The following is a 20,189-nucleotide window of genomic DNA, read 5'->3' on the forward strand; positions in this document are numbered from 1 at the left end:
AACTTATTTTTAATGCAGTGTATACATACATACTTAAAACAAATGCTTTTCTTTTGCCAACGTGTAACTTGACTCATTTCACATCTCCATAAGTTGTGCTTCACAGTGGGATCTATATAATATAATGAGTGAATGCACACCTGGTTGTGTCAGAATTATCAAAGTTTTGTATAGGTGTAATACCAGAATTATTTTTGAGGAAAGGAATTATGATCTGGTACTGAACTTCCAAGCTGACAGATATTTATTTTTAATTGTGGGTAAAAAACAGAGTTGCAACTTCTAATGATGAAAATAATTACTGGATGTACAAATCAGTGTTAAATAGCTGAGAGCCACTTGCCTGCACTCATGGACAGCAGCACTTAGGAGGTCTAAGAGGACCACAAAACAATGAAGTTTTCACAAAATAATATTTTTCTGAGAAGTGAAAAGGGAAATGAATGTAAAAAAAATGCCAAGAGGAGGTGAGAGGTAAACATTCGCTTTGGATCCAATAGCTCAAGTAACTTTTGCTTTCTTTTAATAGTATGCTAGATGGCATCCCACATCTCACATTTTGTTGTTGGTTTGAAATGAAAAGTCTTCAAGATCCACTAGATTAGTATTTGTCATCTTAAACTAATTTATGTTCCACCATTATTATTGTAGTTGGTACTATTTTGAAGGTAAGTATGCACTTTTAAATCTTCCTTACAAAAGACAAGTCTACAAATTTTAAGGAAAACAAATTTGTGGTGTAAAAATTTTATAATAAGTATGATATAAGAGAACTATGATACAAAGTGTTACAGTCACTAAGTCACTAAAACAGAATCATTGTTCAATTTTGAAACAAAATTAATGGTTTATGTTGTGAATGGATTGTTGCAGGGAAATACATCATATTTTTAAAATATACATTTAAAACAGAAAGTGGTTAAAATTTGTATCATCATAAAGTTTTAAAGTTTAATTGTTATCCTCTCCATCACCCATTGTTGAATTATTTGGAACATTACTACCTGTACTTTCTTGTAAATTTTCATGTAAATAATTTTTTACAAACAAATTAATAAATTTTACTGTAAGTTAAGCACCTGCATGTATTATAAATGCATAGTACCTCTCCCCCAGAAGATCCACCACTGGTTCTGAGAAGATCATATGGATTACATGTTTTTCCTGTGATGAGATTATTTGTTTCCCAACTAAGGCATAATTCTGGTGTGGCTGTTACTGCTAATGGAATAGCTCCAGCCTTTTTCATTAGAGCAACCACCTGCCCATCTTTGTCTGCCTTCATACCTTTTCTTGGGACAGAACCAACACAGCAGCTCATTCCTGAAAGTATAATATTGCTAGATGACTGAAACTATTTTCATCATATAATATATATGCTAATTAATGGCAGTTAAATAATGGCATCTATCATCATATGAATTCAGTTTTTTTCTCCACAAAAACAATAAAATAGAACATGACAGAGTCTGAAAAATTCACAACCATACAAAAAAAGAACAAAAACAAAACAATGTAATGTAAAGTAACACATACTTCAATGTACACAATGAAACATCAGTTGCAAAACATGAATGACGTTTTCATGCAATAACTTTCTAAATATAAACTGAGGTGGGGCGGGGGAATTGGGAGAGGTTTCTTGACTGAATAAAAGAGAAGAAAAGTCATTGGGACTTTTCTAGATTTATCTGAGGCCTTCAATTCTGATGCAAGGGGAATCACAAAAGATATTTGTTTGATAGATGACAATATGCCCAAGTATGTTATAAAAATGAAGGGAAGACCCTAACAGTGAAATATACGCAAAATTATCAGCTGTGGAATCCCACATAGAAGTATTTCTGAGCCATTTTTGTCTCGTGGATATATTAGTGTTGCAACACTGCCACCAACTTAAAGTTAGTGATCTATGTTGATTACTAAAGACAGTTTTAAATACTGATGAGAAATACACACTGATCAGCCAAAATGCTATGACCACTGCCCATCGTGATACTGGATACCACCTGGTGGCTTTGTGGGCACATTACACAGTAACAAAAGCATGTAAGCAGATCAGACACAGACAGGGGATCACCCTAGCAAAGATAAGGGCTGCAAATGGGAAAAATCAATTGAAATAAGTGACTTTGACAAAGGGCAGATTATTATCATGCAGAGCCTGTGAACAAGTATTGCAAAAATGGTGAAGCTGGCCACATGTTCAGTGCTAGTATTATGAGCATCTACAGAAAGAGGTAAAAGGATAGTGAAACTATCACTAGGCGCTAAATGGTTGGATGTGCACCACCTCTTCAAAGAACATGGGATTTGAAGGTTTGTTTGCTCTGTAAAGTATGGTAGGTGCTGATCTGCAGCACCTCTGCTGAAAGAGCACAATGCTGGTGCACACACAAACGTTTTGGGGTGCACTGTTCATTTTACACTGTTGAACATGGAGCTCCACAGCAGACCACCCCTATATGTTCACATGTTGACCCAATAACATTGTCAATTATGACTGCAGTGGATACAGGACCATCAGGATTTGACTGTTGATGAATGGAAATGTGTTGGCTCTTCGAGTGAATTGACATTTTTGCTACACTAGGTCAATGGTCTTCTCCATCATCAAGGTGAACGGCAGCTTGAAATGTGCAGCACGCCATGGCTGTATGCATCCCTTAGTGCTCGATGTCTTCCCCAATGCTGATGTCATCTTTCAGCAGTGTAATAGTCCATGTCTTGGACCAGAACCCTGCTACAGAGGTTTGAGGACCATTATAGTGAACTCATATTGATGTCTTCATGACTAAGTTTGCGTGATGTAAATCTTATGGAACCTATGTGGGTTGCTATTGGGTGCCATCACCACTTACACAAATGACTGGTTCATTATTTACACAAATTACATGACCTGTGCATAGACATCTAATGTCAAATACCTCCATATACCTACAAACAAACTGTCACATCCTTGAGATGCAGAATCAGTGAAGTATTTCATTCCAAATATGGACACACAAGCTATTAAGCAGGTGGTCATAATGTTTTGGCTCATCAGTGAATAAGCAACCAAGAGATAATTGTAAAATTTTCAGTGATCACTTTTTATATTCTGATGAACAAATAGGCAGCAATGACTTCTTTTCAAGTGCCATGGGACTACTGAAGCACCATTTTCATAATCCTGTAAGTGGAATATAAGAATATCCTCCATAACTAGAAATGAAGCAAAGAAAACCATGGCCTCTTTGAAAACCAAAGGATCATCAAGTGTAGAAAATATTTCCAGTAAGGTTCTAAAACCCTGCTCAGATCAGTTAAGCAAAGCTTGCTATAACGAAGCCTTTCCACAGAAAGGAGGTATGACACAAGTCACACACTATTGTTGCACCTCTTTTTTGACCACATTCACAGAGGTCTGTGAGAAGACATCATACTTCAGAATTGTGAGACACCTCTGAAACTTTGATATCATCACTGAAACTTAGTTTTGATTCTGCGAAGGAATATTCACAGCTGAAGTTCTATTTTCTTTCATGAATGATTTACTCGAATCCCTGTAGTTGAGTCACCTTAAGTCAATTACTAACAGTTGCAGTGGACTAGGCATGGCAGCACCGTAGGCCTTTCTTAACCAATAACACACTTGTAAATGTCTCTATGGCAATGTCTCAGTGTTGTCACAACTCTGTAAATGGCCATTGGTTCCACCTGCAGCTGTCAGCACTTTACAGTCGAAAGCTGGCAACAGTGCTGTGAGTTGCCAGAACTCTTCTTGCACCATCTTCATTACAGACAAAAAAAAAAAAGGGCAGTTGGTATATTTTGTGATCTTTTAAAAGCTTTCAGCTGTGTGTATCACAAAAATGTTTTCCACAAAGCACACTTATGGTGCCACAGAGGCAGTGAGAAACTGGTTAAAATCCTACCACAAAGACAGACACAGAAGATAGTTTTGGATGAAAGCAATAATGCAGGGGAGGGATAGAGTCTGACTGGGGCACTGTAGTCCAGTGTGAGTGGAGGGAGAAGTGGAAGGGAGGGTTGGGGAATGGTAGCTAATGACTCAGAAGGAGGTAGCAAGTGTGTGGAATAGGAATGTGGGAAGGAGAGGCAGCAGAAGCATAGGACAGGAATGTGACATACGGGCAACAGAGCCAGTGGGTTCACACAGGCACACAATGATGATGTGGGGAAGTGGACTGGGAGGGAGTGACAGGACAGAGAAAAGAGAGACTGCTGGGCAGAAGGTGTGGGTACATTGGGTTAGTGGAGATCGAGGCCAGGAGGATTATGAAAACAAAGGATGTATCACAAGAATAACTCCCATCCACATAGTTCAGAAAAGCTGGTGCTGGGGGAAAGATCTAGATGGCATGGGTTGTGAAACAGCAATGTTGTGCTTAGCAGCATGTATAGCCTACTGGGCAGTTAAATCTGCTCTTTGTCACAGTTTGGCAGTCGCCATTCACTCTGGTGGGCAGCTGACTGATGATCACAACCATGTAAAATGCTGTGCAGAGACTGCAGTAGAGCTGGTGTATGTCATGGTAGCTTTCAAAAGTTGCCCTGCCTCTGATGAATAACATAATAACATAACATAAGAATAGGGTGTGTTGACTGAGTGAATCATGCAGATCTTACATCTGGGTCTTCCACATGGATATGACTCTTGTAGCAAATGGTAGGGAATGAAAGTGACATAAGGATGGACCAAGATGTGGGCATGACCATCAATAGCACTTTTTCTATTTTTTCTGTTTCTGCTTCTGATGTTGCAGGTAAGAAATGTGTGTGGTCCAGTTCTGAGAGATAATTATTTTTGAGGGTATTTGATAGATTTTCAACAGTTTTAGTGAAGTAGGAGTTGAATTTATCTGCAATTTCTTTTTTATTGTAAGCTAGTCTCCTAATTCACTTTTACATTAATGCTACTTGATGGCTGTTTATTTCTACCAGTATTTGTACTTGTAGGTTTCACATGAATTTATTTTCTTTGATGATATTTTCAGCAGGTAACCATACTGTAGATATTATTATATGCACTGCAGTTCCCCTTAAATTCTTCACAAATGACAAATTCGGTTTTTCTCGGGGAAAGAAGGTACCTCTTTCTTTTATCTGATTTGATGATGCTTATGGTGGTCTACTTTAAATGTTTACTGTTATTACACATATGAATATATTTGCTTTTGAAGCAAGAGGTAGCTGAAGTAATAGTAGAAAGTATTTCAAGAAGCTTCAGATTTGCTATTTACTCTTTGGGACTGGTTCAGGGTCTTATCAGTTATCCCACTCATGTGCAAATTGTTTCATAGAAGTTTACAATTTTTTTTTTAATTTAGGGCTTGCTCATTGGCAGATTTATCCGTAACTGATGCAATGAGGTCAGAGAATCCTAAGTTCATGGAACATGCAGTGCATTTTGTTCATGAGCTACTTGATCAAGACAACTTTTACTATGATTTGTTAGCCTGGTTGAGTATTTAACCTTCAGATCACAGATGTATTAACTCATAAAAATTTTACAGTTAAAGTGGACACTATACTCTGAGTGAAAATTTATGTTAATGTCACCACAGATTAAGATCCTAGACAATTTTTATTTTATTAGTTTCTCTATTATTGAAGCTAAGTTCTTAAAGAAAACACTTATGTTCACTGAGGGTGAATCATAAAGCTGATATCACAAAAAATACTGAAACCTGTGAGTTTTATGCTTGTTAGCTGCCACAGGCAGAAGACATGCTTTGCTGGTGCTCCACAATTTTTGTGATTTTCACTGAGGTAAACTGATGCTGCAGAGTTCATCTTTGGCATGCCAGTGTAGAAGTTGTCACAGATCCAGCTAAGTTAAAAATCTGTGCAATTTGCACTTATTTACATATATAAGCAGACTTACGAATTTTCCTTTGTGTGAGACCACATGTGCCAGTTGAGTCCAATTTAAGTTCTAGATTCTAACATTGTACAATATTGTTTGTGTCATTTTCAAATAATCTGTCATTGTTGTGTCAACATTGTGTTTTTTTGTTTTTCAAACATTTGTGAGTTCAGTGAAAAAACTTGTACCATGTCATGAATTGTAAATTTATGTTGTGCCTTTTAGAAACTTTTATCCACTGTATCCTCATTAAAAACAAATCCTTCCCTAATTTCATTACATATTTGTGGGAAAGGTATGGTATATTTTTGAGAATTTTTGGATGCTTGCAAATGCAAATTTTCGTGAATTTTTGTACAGTGTGGGTATTGTGCATAACCAATTTCATAGTAAATTGGTGTCTGTGATTTGCAGTTACTATAAATAACTAACATGTCATGTCATATCAGTTTTCTCTTTGAACAGGAGTGTATATTGCCTACAATGTTGGTAAATTAACACAAAACGTTTCAAAGAAAGAGTAAACTTTGTAGCTAGTTTTTCTGTTATGTAGTAGATACCTTATTTTGAAAGTTAATCAATACATTTTTAAAAGGCTACTGGTAGCCTAACATTTGTAGCATATCTGATCCATAAATTTAAAAATAATCAGCAAGCAAAGTTTAAGGTTATTTGTTTACTGTTCTGTAAAATATTGCACCAGGCATAATGCAGCCCCACTGTGAATGATGTTCTCAGGCATGGAATGAGTTACTTGCTGTTTGTAAGGAGATGGAAATTGTCCTGACTACTGTCATGCAATTGGAAACCGCTGTGAATGGGCATGTTGGGAGGCTACCAAGAGTCACGTATCAGAGACATGAAAGGTATCTCAAGTACTATCCTCTCTGTGGACATTGTCTCAATATAGGATGTACCACTGTTGATTTGACAGTAACAGGCACGTTAGTGGTAGACCTAGGCATCCTATACAGGGGAGACAGTGACCAGAGAGAAATCAAGATGTTACACACACGCCCGTAACTAAAAAGTTTGAGGTGATGTCTTCCATTGAAACCTAAACTAAGCCAGTGGGACTCACTTCACCTGTTTCTAAAGCTTCTGAGTCCCATGCCAAAGGGAGGCAAACACTAAAGTGTAGGGGTCTATTAATCATTGGAAGTTCAAATGTATGGTGCATAGTGGTACCCCTTTGGAATGGCAGTAAGGGATGGGAAGGAACACCATATGCACTTAGTGCATATGCACAGGTGCCTCATTCAGCATGCTGAATAGACTATTGTAGCAGCCATTGAGGAGTCGAGTGTAATCAACTGCATATTCTGGCTCGTGTTCGGATGTATGATGTGCGTAGTCTGAGCTCCAAGGTCATATTTGGATCATTCCAGAAACTGGCAGAGAATGTTGAGGATACCAGCACAGCTCATGGAGTTTCAACAAAGCTCACAGTTCAGGTCATATTTGGATCATTCCAGAAACTGGCAGAGAATGTTGAGGATACCAGCATAGCTCATGGAGTTTCAACAAAGCTCACAGTTTGTGTCATTGTCCCCAGAACAGATGGTGGTCCTCTGGTTATGGTTGATTGGATGGCTTGAGGAAAGGGACCAAACAGCAATGTCATTGGTCCCATTGGATTAGGGAAGGACGGGGAAGGAAGTCGGCCATGCCCTTTCAAGCGTACTGTCTCGACATTTGCTGAAGTGATTTGGGGAAATCATGGAAAACCTAAATCACGATGGCTGGACGTGGGTTTGAAATGTTGTCCTCCCACAAGTGAGTCCAGTGTCTCTGATTATGATTTGAAGTGGAAGAAGGCTTGAACCAGAGGCTGTTAAGGTTCTGTGAAAAGGTAGGCTGTGATCATGTAGGGTTCCCCTAAATAGTTCAGGTGTGCATTACACATCAGAGGTTGCTACAAAGGCAGCTGACTGTTTATGGGGTGCACACAGAGGTTCTTAGAACAGGCAATATCCATCCAGTCCAAATATTGATAGTAATAGGATATACAGCGGCATCAGAGTAAGATCCAAAGAAATGCCCACCATAGGTGAGAATATTAAAATTCAAGTGGTTAGATGTTAAAGCAGTGGTAACAAAGTGCCAGAGCTTGAAGTGGTCCCATAAAAAAGCCAATGAAGCTCATATAATACTACATACAGACAGCTGGTTAAGACTCAAAGCTGATAGCAATGAGACTTTTGAGGAAAGTTTAATTGTATATTGAAAGGGTAGGCTAATGAGAAATTAAGGTGGTGCATTTGCTGCAGCAGATAAAAAACTCACATCTATCAAGATAGGAATTTAAGGTACAACCAAGATTGTTTCAGTAAGGCTCAGTACCAGGTGTGGGCATAAAACTATAACTGGATCATTCTGTCAACCAACAGACTCACCTCCTGATGAAACAAAAATTTTGAAGAAAACCTCAATTCACTAGTACATACATTCCCCAATCATACTGTGATCATTGGAAAAGACTTTAATCATTCAACAAACAACAGGGATAATTACAGTTTTATTAATGGTTGAAATGAGAAGACATCCATTGAAACATTACTAAATGCCTTCTCTGAAAATTACCTAGGATGGATGGTTTGGAACCACACTCACGATGGTATTATACTACATGTAATGCCAAAAAAATAGACCTAACCTCTTTGAGTATGTCTGCATCAAAGCAGGTATCAGTAACCATGAGGCAGTTGTAGCAATGCATGTGCGAACACTAAGGAAGGCGAACTACTCGCTGTTGAGAGGAATGTCGTTACACGTATTGCCAAATGCATTGAGGTTGATGGACATCATTTTGAGCATTTATTGCATTAATGTGGTATTTACAGGTAATCACACTGTAACAGCATGCATTCTCAGAAATGATAAGTTCACAATGGTACATGTATCACATTGGAACAACCAAAATAAAATGTTCAAACGTACCTACATTCTGCATTTTAATTTAAAAAACCTACCTGTTACCAACTGATCGTCTAAAATTGTGAGCCATATGTTTGTGACTATTACGGCGCCATCTATCACAAAGCGAAAAAAGTGGTCCAACTAAAACATTCATATTTCTTTATGTACTACACGAATATGTAATTAAAAATGGGGGTTCCTATTAAAAAAAAACACAGTTGATATCTGTTTGACCTATGGCAGCACCATCTAGCAGGCCAACCATAGTGCCATCTGGTTTCCCCCTTCAAGCTAGACAAGTTTAAGTTCTTTGTAGTTTTTTCGTTTGATGCTTATTTCGTGAGATATTTGGCCCGGTCACTATCAATCGACCATGCAACGCGCCATGTAAATTTGGGAATCATATTGATAAACATTGTGTGTCAGACTGATGCAGTGATTGATTTCTCTACGCAGTAAACATAAGAGGAACGCTTCCTTTGATCAAATATACAGTGAGGCGCTGGATTTGATCAAAGAAAATTTGACCAACGCCTAACTTTGACAAAGTTCTTTATTATATTATCAAATTTTATTGTAGTCTAATATTGACCTTACCAATCCACTTCCTGGCAACCCACTCTGAAACACTGCGTCATAACTTGCGCACACTGTGAATATTTTGCCAGGACGTGAAAAATAAATGTATAAGTGAGAAAAATGTAAAGTGAAAAACGTATAAATTAAGCTTTACTGTATGTTCATAAACATGAAATCATAACTGTGAATTATTTAGTTGCTGTTATGATGAGAGTCTAAAACAATGGCAGTGCCATTGTCGAAGTGCCTTATGCTCGAGTGACAGATATCGACAATATGTTGCCAGTCATGTGATCCATCCATAGATTACACATATGTGTGTAAATTGCTGATTGCTTGTATTTCATGTGCAATCTGATGGATCATTCGTAGTCCTGTATGGCAATATGGTTAGCTGGCTGTGGCCTATGTACCTGTTAACTGTGGTTTTGATGTTTTGTTTTGTTTTGCTGTGGCCATGGTGAGTAAAGGCTTTATGTCAATTTATAGAGTTATTCAAGAAATTCAAACCACTCTGAAAAGTGGAGTCAAAACACTAGTTGCCACTTACTTTAAAAAAGGGTTACCATACAAATAAAAAACACTGATACTCTCAGCTTTTACAGTGATCAGCATTCTGAAGCCTCTGCCTTAGGGAAGCAGAGATTCTAGGGAAGTCAGTAGTAATAATTACAATAAACAGGACTCCAACTGACCTTTTTTATTATTATTCATAACGAGATAATGTGCAGCGAAAGTTTTAATTTGATTTTTGTGGGCCATTTGGTACCTATTTTACAGAAATACTTAAGTCCCTTGCCATCTCGTATAGGTAATCTCTCTCTCCCCTTCATGTGATTTACAACAAGACTTGAGGGAACCAGCAGCACTGCTATTTATAAGACTCTTATAGACACATTGAGATTGCAAAGCTATATTTCAATTGCAAGGCCAGTGATTTGAAAAGAAATTGAGGCGTTATAGCTGTATCCACAAAATACAGACTAGAAAGCTGTGTGCAGCACACTGGGAATCAATAAAAAATGCAATGTATTCTGTATAACAATATTAGGAAAAGGGTAGATTGCTACTCACTGTAAAGATGACACATTGAACTAGAGACAGGTACAACGAAAAGACTGTTACACATTTAGCTTTCGGCCAAAACCTTCTTCAGATCCACATACAGATACATCCCTTGTGATCCTATAAGCAGTACCAGGACCCATCCGAAAATGCAGTGTGGTATCACTTCTGTGTCCAATGTTGTCTTTGGGTGGACCACAGTCAGCACACCTCTGTCTGCTTCAGTGTCAAATGAAATCACAACAGTGACTACCGTACTGACAGTCCCTTGTGCTCCTGGCATCACACAGTCTGTTTCTTCTGTTTCTGTACTTGCCTTGCTTCAAACAAGCCTGTTTAACTGAGTAAACTTACATGATTTACCTGTGTGGTTCTACACAGCTGGGAGAACTATATGTCTGTTCCCTCATGTGCTAGATGCATGGTATTGTGAGTGTGGCCATGTAGAAGCCATTGATTCCATCCACACTTACATGACAGTCACAGGATCCCTACCAAAATGAGCAGTAATGTCACGAAGTTGCAAATTGCAGTCTCGAATAGTCCAGTCAAATGGTGGTTTTCCAATAGTAATATTGCAGAAGTTTTTTCCTCAACTGTTCTGTGTGTTCCCTGGGGGTGTTGAATCCTAATTTCATCCTTGGTGCCTTGTAGCAGGTCGGCTTCACAACGAAAAATTCAAAGAGATATCAAAATTTTCGCACTTTTTTCAGATTTTCACTTATACACTGAAGAGCGAATGAAACTAGTTCACCTGTCTGTCATTTAGGGCCCCCGCAAGCACGTAGAATTGCCACAATGCAACATGGCATGGACTTGACTAATGCCTGGAGAGACACATGAATCCTGCAGGGCTGTCCATAAATCCATAAGAGTACGAGGGGGTGGAGATCTCTTCTGAACAGCACTTTGCAAGACATTCTGATATGCTCAATAATATTCATGTCTGGGGAGTTTGATGGCCAGAAGAGTTTTCCTGAAGCCACTCTGTAGCAATTCTGGATGTGTAGGGCGTTGCATTGTTCTGCTGAAATTAGTCAAGTCCGTCGGAATGCACAGCGGACATGAATGGATGCAGGTGATCAGACAGGATGCTTACGTACGTGTCACCTGTCCGAGTCATACCCAGACATATCAGGTGTCCCATATCACTCCAACTGCATACGCCCCACACAATTACAGAGCCTCCACCAGCTTGAACAGTCCCCTGTTGACATGAAGGATCCAATGGATTCATGAGTTTGTTTCCATACTCATACAAGTCCATTCACTTGATACAATTTGAAACGAGACTCGTCCAACCAGGCAACATGTTTCCAGTCATCAGCAGTTCAATGTTGGTACTGACAGGCCCAGGCAAGATGTAGAGGTTTGTGTCGTGCAGTCACCAAGGATACAGGAGTGGGTCTTCGGCTCAGAAAGCCCATGTTGATGATGTTTCGTTGAATGATTCGCACGCTGACACTTGTTGATGGCCCATCATTGAAATCTGCAGCAATTTGTGGAAGGACTGCACTTCCATCATGTTGAACAATTCTCTTCAGTCGTCGTTGGTCTGTTTCTTACAGGATCTTTTCGCAGCCGCATCGATTTCAGAGATTTGATTTTTTACCATATTCCTGATATTCACGCTACACACGTGTAATGTTTGTACAGGAAAATCCCCACTTCATTGGTACCTCGGAGATGCTGTATCCCAACGCTCGTGCACCGACTATAAGCCACGTTCAAACTCACTTAAATCTTGATAACCAGCCTTTGTAGCAGCAGTAACCGATCTGACAACTGCGCCAGACAATTGTTGTCTTATATAGACATGGCCGACGGCAGCACTTTATTCTGCCTGTTTACAAATCTCTGTATTTGAATACGCATGCCTATGCCAGTTTCTTTGGTGCTTACCGGACAGTAAGATTTCACATGTCCACTCATCTTTTTTTTGGAATGTAGACCAGACGGTGCTGCTGCTCCGGCTAGGTGGCCAGTTGGCTTTACTGTATAAAATGGTGGAACTTATGCATTAAAATATGCACAAAAACACCCGAAATAAGCACTAAAATAAGGAAAATATGCACCAGGAATATGCACTTAAAATGAATGAGCCTGTACCTAAATCCAACACCAAATAGAATTGGAAAAACAGAAATCTAAAAATTTATTAGTCATTCCTGACATTACAGTGATACTGATCCAATTATGAATTGATTTTAGCTGTGTATGTTATGGTAAATTACTTCACATTTTTCTAACTCTTTCAGAACGGCCATCCTTCCATATGTCAAGATAGTTTTCACCTCTGGAAAAATCCCCTCCATGTCAAATTATGGTTGAAAGTACAACTTCATTGTCGCAATGTCACTTGCAAAATAATGCCCGAAAAGTACGTCCGAAATAATAATGATCGATATAATGTTTTTCTTTAACTCACAGATTTAACAGCAAGCAAGTATATGGCGATTTTGAAATTTATAAAAAAAATTATTTAGAGTGTTTCATATAAATTGAAGGAAAATTACTACAAATATTGCAGCGGCTGTAACGACTGAACTTTTCATCGTAATTTTTAACTTTAAAGAAGCAATAGCGGGGGTTCAACGCTGTGTTTCCAGACTGTATGAAAATTTGATCTATTTTTACATTCGCGACAAACAGCCAGTGAGAGCTGTCGTAGAAATAAACTGCACGTTCTTAAATTTTGTTTTCGTCATCCTTCATCGTTGATGAGCATACCTTAGTATAAGTTCGAGTTGCGAGCAAAGCCCGGTTGCCTTGGTAGTAGTAACTTTCAAATGCAGCGCTAAAACCATGGAAAATTAGGCATATAATTGAATAAATTCTGGCTACGTTAAATAAAACAGGGATAAGCCTACTAGATTGTAGAGACATTGTTTTAAAAATTACTCCTCTAAATGTTCACTTTTCTTGCTTTTTGAGCAGCGAAGATCTTCACTAATTTCTCCATGTCGAGCAATTGTGCAATCTGCCATCCCGCTGCCATTATGGCTGGTTCTCACTGAAGATCTGAGACAGTTTTTAATTATCTTTAAGTCGAAAAAGCTACGTTCTGCAGAAGCTACAGATACCGGCATGTACAAAAATATTCTTCTCGTAGTTGTTACATATGGGAAAACGTCCTGAATGTTCATTTCGAAGATCTAGTGAAGTAATTTTAAACGTGTTCGCAATTTGTGGAAGCATAGGAGACACCAGTTCCAATTAGTTTGCAAAATCCTCCGAATTTATGTCTCCTGAATACATTTAAAGTTTTTCAAAGCTTCTGCAATATTTCTACTTCATATGTTGAAATAGCATTTTTTTGTTGCCAAATGCTCAACGTCACAGCACGTCACAGCAGTTATTGAGCTGCTGAAACTTTTCCTTCAAAGACAACAGTGGTGTCTGCCACAACAGAGAAGAAGTTTATTCTTAAGCGGTTCTTCCTTACTTTCATAAGAAAACTCGATTTTAATAGTTGCAGATCTGGGTTCCGTTAACTTAGCAACATTTCCTAAAGATGCAACTAATACCTCTGTTTCTTCCTTAACCTTTTCAAAACTGTTGGCTCTATATTCTTCCATAACACTAAGTGTTGATTTTATTATTTTCGCTGTAGTGCCTAACTGCGTACCTTCTTGCTCAACTGCTTTATTGACTCTGTTGACATGCAAAGGACGTTGTGCTATACGATAGCACACAAAGAAAACTTAAATTTTGAGATTTCTTTCAAGAGACTAGATTCTTCACTGAAACACAACAGATCATTTTTACATGCGTTATTTAACTCTGTCAAGGCAAGTCTTTTCAGAACTTATAATCCGAACACTTCATTCAGTACTAGCCTCTCATCTTGTAACACACAGCAGCTTCAGAGTTAGGCTTATGTGATTCTCGAGCGCTTCTCAGCGCTTCACAGAAGCAGAAAATAATGTGAACAATCTTCGAACTACACCAGGAAAAGCAGCGCAGTTATAGATTATTTAACAGCAATCACTAACATCCAAGTTCAAGCTATGAACACAGCAAGGGATATAGCGAGCTCTTGGATTTTCTTCGATGATATGAGCTTGAGTACCACTCTTCTTGTCCTTCATGTTGCTCCCATTGTCGTAAGATTATCGCCTACAACCTGTAAGCAATATGGTAAGGTTGTGTATCATCTGAAGCAACAACTATGTAAGACCTTTTCCAGTACAGTCACTCGCTTTAAAAAATAAAAAAAAAACCTCCTCTTGTTGCAGCTGGTATGGAAAACACATCTATCGCTCTTAAGATCGCACTTTATTGTTCTTTGTCACTTAAGTGTAGTGTACTGTCCAGTATTATTGAATCATACTCTCAAGCTCATAAATTAAGGATACTGCTGATACATGGTGAAACAACGCTCTGGTGGGGTGGGCGGTTTGCGTGTTTAAATCACCTCAGGTTATGACCATGCTGTGCATTTGACCTGCGGTCGTCGCACGGTGGCGCTGGCAGCAGTCCACATACGCAGAGGCGTGTTGGTGCATGTCAGAGTACGGTGCAGCGAGTAAGTGTGCAGACGTTTTCAGACGTGCTAATGGTGACTGTGTGTTGAAACTGGCTCAAAGAACACATACTGATGCGTTATGAGGGGCAGAATACTAGGGCGACTGGAGGCTGGTCAGACACAACAGGTCGTAGCACGGGACCTCCGTGTGCCACAAAGTGTGATCTCAAGATTATGGCAACGATTCCAGCAGGCGGAAAACGTGTCCAGTCTCTACACTACGGGACGTCCACAGTGTACAACACCACAAGAAGACCGATATCTCAGCATCAGTGCCCGCAGACGGCCATGGAGTACTGCAGGTAGCCTTGCTCGGGATCTTACTGCAGTTGCCTCCAGTCACACAGTCTACAGGCGACTGAACAGACATGGTTTATTCGACCGGAGACCTGCAAGGTGCGTTCCACTGACCCCTGGTCACAGAAGAGCCCGTAAAGCCTGGTGTCAAGAACACCGTACATGGTCAATGGAACAGTGGTGCCAGGTTATGTTCACGGACGAGTCCAGATATAGTCTGAACAGTGATTCTCGCCGGGTTTTCATCTGGCGTGAACCAGGAACCAGATACCAACCCCTTAATGTCCTTGAAAGGGACCTGTATGGAGGTCGTGGTTTGATGATGTGGGGTTGGATTATGATTGGTGCACGTACCCCCCTGCATGTCTTTGACAGAGGAACTGTAACAGGTTAGGTGTATCAGGACGTCATTTTGCACCAGCATGTCCGCCTTTTCAGGGGTGCAGTGTGTCTCACCTTCCTCCTGATGGATGATATCGCACGGCCCCACTGAGCTGCCATCGTGGATGAGTACCTTGAAACAGGTGAATGGAATGGCCTGCCTGTTCTACAGACCTAAACCCCATCGAGCACGTCTCGGAAGCTCTCAGTCGACGTATCGCTGCACGTCTTCAAACCCCTACGACACTTCAGGAGCTCCGACAGGCACTGGTGCAAGAATGGGAGGCTATACCCCAGCAGCTGCTCGACCACCCGATCCAGAGTATGCCAACTCGTTGTGTGGCCTGTATATGTGTGCATGATGATCATATCCCATATTGATGATGGGGTACATGCGCAGGAAACAGTGGCGTTTTGTAGCACATGTGGTTCGGAACAGTTTTCTCAACTTATCACCAATACCATGGACTTACAGATCTGTGTCGTGTGTGTTCTCTATGTGCATACGCTATTAGCGCCAGTATTGTGTAGTGTCACGTTGTGTGGCACCACATTCTGCAATTATCCTTAATTTATGAGCATGAGTGTATTTATTTTTGAGTATGGCATCCTTCATGATAGATACAATCTCATCACATGATAATGATTTCATTTAGTGTGTCCTTACTTAGGTAAGAAATTAACCAACCTTACAGATTTATCCACATTATTACTATGATCACTTAATATAGGGCTGAAGTTGGCCATTAATTCTACTTCATCCAAAAAGTGTCCATTACCTGCATATCCAAACTTTGCATGGTCGCCTTTTGATACAAGATTCCTTTCTATGAGGAAACGTCTACGGAAAATAATCTTAACAAAACCCATCTCCATCTCTCTTTTCCTTGATGAGTTTGATCTTGAGTTACCTTATCAATTAATTTTGAGTTTTTAATGCTCTATGAAAGCACTTTCCACTTGCACATTTCAGTAATGTGGCTGTGGGGTAGTTATGATTAGAGAAAACTACCGATAAGCTTTGCCAGTCTCTGAGATTATTTGTTGTGATAGCGCCAGCACTCGAACTGAGCAACTTGCAACAAAGCCAACGGCATCTTTTGTTGGAGAATATGCAAGGCACATTCGCTTAACTTTTTCATTATTTGAAAGATGACAGAAGCAATTAAAAACAGTAAAACACCTTATCTCTCTATCCATAGGACCTTTTTTCACCAATATCTTGCCTACCTTCTTTGATTGGTCTCATCACGAATGTAAAATTAGAGACATTAGAGCGCGCACGGAGGCTTTCAGACAGTCGTTCTTCCCGCGAACCATACGCGACTGGAACAGGAAAGGGAGGTAATGACAGTGGCACGTAAAGTGCCCTCCGCCACACACCGTTGGGTGGCTTGCGGAGTATCAATGTAGATGTAGATGTAGATCCTAAAATAATCATTTATAATATCGGGCCAGGTTCCCATATCGCCAAGATCATCGACAGCTTGAAAGCTGTTACCTTCTTTAGATGAGTTTCTTTCGTCTTGAAGATCTTGGCCTGCTTCGGTTTCTCCTGCAGTGACATTATTGTCAACTATTTCTGCTAGTGGAACAGTTTCATCAGCCACTAGTTCTTGCTTGCTTGAAATGTACGATTCTTCAGCATTATCAACTGATGAAACTTCAGCATCACTACATCCTTTCACATCACACTGTATATTCACTGAAACACTACTAATTTAGTTTAAAAATTTATTTGGTGAACACTTCTGCCACAACGCTCTTTTATGTTCTCACACCTTTTTGGCACCCAAAATCGACACTACATCTACATCTATACTCTGCAAACCATCGTGAGGTACATGGCGGAGGGGACGTCCCATTATATCCGTTATTAGCATTTCTTCCTGTTCCATCACGTATGGAGCGAGGGGAGAATGATTGTTTGAATGCTTCTGTGCGTGTAGTAACTATTATAATCTTATCTTCATGATCCCTGTGTGAGCGATGAGTAGGGGGTTGTAGTAAATTCCTAGAGTAATTATTTAAAGTCGGTTCTTGAAACTTCGTTAACAGACTTTCTCGGTATAGTTTACGTCTGTCTTCAAGAGTCTGTCGTTTCAGTTTCTTCAGTATTCAGTGTCCTCTGTTAGTCCTACGTGGCACGGGTCCCACACACTTGAGCAATATTCTAAGATGGGTCACACTAGTGATTTGTAAGCAATTTCTTTAGTAGACTGATTGCACTCAATTAACCGGAGTCTACCACCTGGTCTATCCACGACTGAACCCATGAGATCATTGCATTTCATATCCCTACAAAGTGTTACACCTAGGTATTTACACGAGTTGGTCGATTCCAACAGTGACTCATTGATATTATACTCATAGGATACTACGTTTTTTCGTTTTGTGAAGTGTACAATTTTACATTTCGGAACATTTAGAGAAGTTGCCAATCTCTGCACCATGTTGAAATCTTATCAAGATCTGACTAAATATTTATGCAGCTTCTCTGAGAGAGTATTTCAGTATAGAGAACTGCACCATCTGCAAGAAGCCTGATTTTACTACTAATATTGTCTGTAAGGTCTTTAATATACAACAGCAAGGGTCCCAACACACTCCCCCGAAGTACATCCGAAATCACTTCTACATCTGTCGATGACTCCCACCCAAGATAAAATGCTGTGTTCTTCTTACCAAAAAGCCCTCAATCCAGTCACAAATTTCGCTTGATACCCCATATGATCGTACTTTTGATGATAAACGTCGGTGCAATACAAGTACACTACTGACTATTAAAATTGCTATACCACGAAGATGACGTGCTACAGACGCGAAATTTAACCAACAGGAAGAAGATGCTATGATATACAAATGATAAGCTTTTCAAAGCATCCACACAACGTTGGCGCCAGTGGCGACACCTATAACGTGTTGACATGAGGAAAGTTTCCAACCGATTTCTCATCCGCAAACAGCAGTTGACCAGCGTTGCCTGGTGAAACGTTGTTGTGATGCCTCGTGTAAGGAGGATAAATGCGTACCATCACGTTTCCGACTTTGATAAAGGTCGGATTGAAGCCTATCGCGATTGCGGTTTATCGTATCGCGACATTGGTGCTCGTGTTGGTCGAGATCCAATGACTGTTAGCAGAATATGGAATCGGTGGGTTCAGGAGGGTAATACGGAACGCCGTGCTGGATCCCAAAGGCCTCGTATCACTAACAGTCGAGATGACAGGCATCTTATCTACATGGCTGTAACGGATCGTGCAGCCACGTCTCGATTCCTGAGTCAACAGATGGGGAAGTTTGCAAGACAACAACCATCTGCACGAACAGTTCGACGACGTTTGCAGCAGCAGAGACTATCAGCTCGGAGACGACATTTTTTCGGATGAATATAGGTTCTGTTTACAGCATCATGATGGTCGCATCCGTGTTTGGTGACATCGCGGTGAACGCACATTGGAAGAGCGTATTCGTCATCGCCAAACTGGCGTATCATCCGGCGTGATGGTATGGGGTGCCATTGGTTACACGTCTCGGTCACCTCTTGTTCGCATTGACGGCACTTTGAACAGTGGACGTTACATTTCAGATGTGTTACGACCCGTGGCTCTACCCTTCATTCGATCCCTGCGAAACCCTACATTTCAGCAGGATAATGCACGACCACATGTTGCAGGTCCTTTACGGGCCTTTCTGGATACAGGAAATGTTCTACTGCTGCTCTGACCAAGACATTCTCCAGATCTCTCACCAATTGAAAACGTCTGGTCAATGGTGGCCGAGCTACTGGCTCGTCATAATACGCCAGTCCCTACTCTTAATGAACTGTGGTATCGTGTTGAAGCTGCATGGGCAGCTGTACCTGTACATGCCATCCAAGCTCTGTTTGACTCAATGCCCAGGCGTATCGAGGCCGTTATTACGGCCAGAAGTGGTTGTTCTGGGTACTGATTTCTCAGGGTATATGCACCCAAATTGCGCGAAAATGTAATCACATGTCAGTTCTAGTATAATATATTTGTCGAATGAATACCCGTTTATCATCTGCATTTCTTCTTGGTGTAGCAATTTTAATGACCATTAGTGTATTTGTGACCCATTCTACATTCTAGCATAACACAAATCACAGGCTCCGATAGCACCAGACACAGACCATAGACTGCCTTCGTACTTCACACCTGACTGAGTTGCTGAACCAAGATACAGGAAACTTTGTCCCTTTAGTTCAATGCGCCTGCCCATGGATTATAGCTCAAGCAGGATACGGTGGCCGATGCGCAGTGATCAGTTTACGTCCGAAGGGATGGGCGAGTTCATTCATTTGATGGAAGGGGAGGCCGATAAGTGTTTTCCACCTTTTGGCCGTCACCAATTACAGAACCGAGGGGGTGTTCCCTGCAATCTTTCTCAAACAATTTTACAGAAACTATTTGTTAAAAAAATAGTTTTTGCTTTACTTATAGCTCTATATGTCAGGTTCATGATGATGTGACCATTATTTCGTTAATGGTCCCAGTTATTGTGGTATTTACGTGAAAGTAAGACTGC

The 20,189-nt window shown here is 40.1% G+C and overlaps 1 protein-coding gene across 1 annotated transcript in view; it reads right to left on the reverse strand.

The window, feature by feature from the left end:
• The window catches only part of LOC124613428 (fatty-acid amide hydrolase 2-like), a 381,807-nt gene that overhangs the window by 57,372 nt on the left and 304,246 nt on the right, over nucleotides 1-20,189 (reverse strand). Inside the window, exon 5 of the mRNA XM_047142130.1 lies at nucleotides 1,106-1,323. Within this exon, the coding sequence (XP_046998086.1) occupies nucleotides 1,106-1,323 (218 nt within the window). The remainder of the gene's footprint in view (nucleotides 1-1,105; nucleotides 1,324-20,189) is intronic.

Source organism: Schistocerca americana, chromosome 4, assembly GCF_021461395.2.
Source record: "Schistocerca americana isolate TAMUIC-IGC-003095 chromosome 4, iqSchAmer2.1, whole genome shotgun sequence".
Lineage (NCBI taxonomy): Eukaryota > Metazoa > Arthropoda > Insecta > Orthoptera > Acrididae > Schistocerca > Schistocerca americana.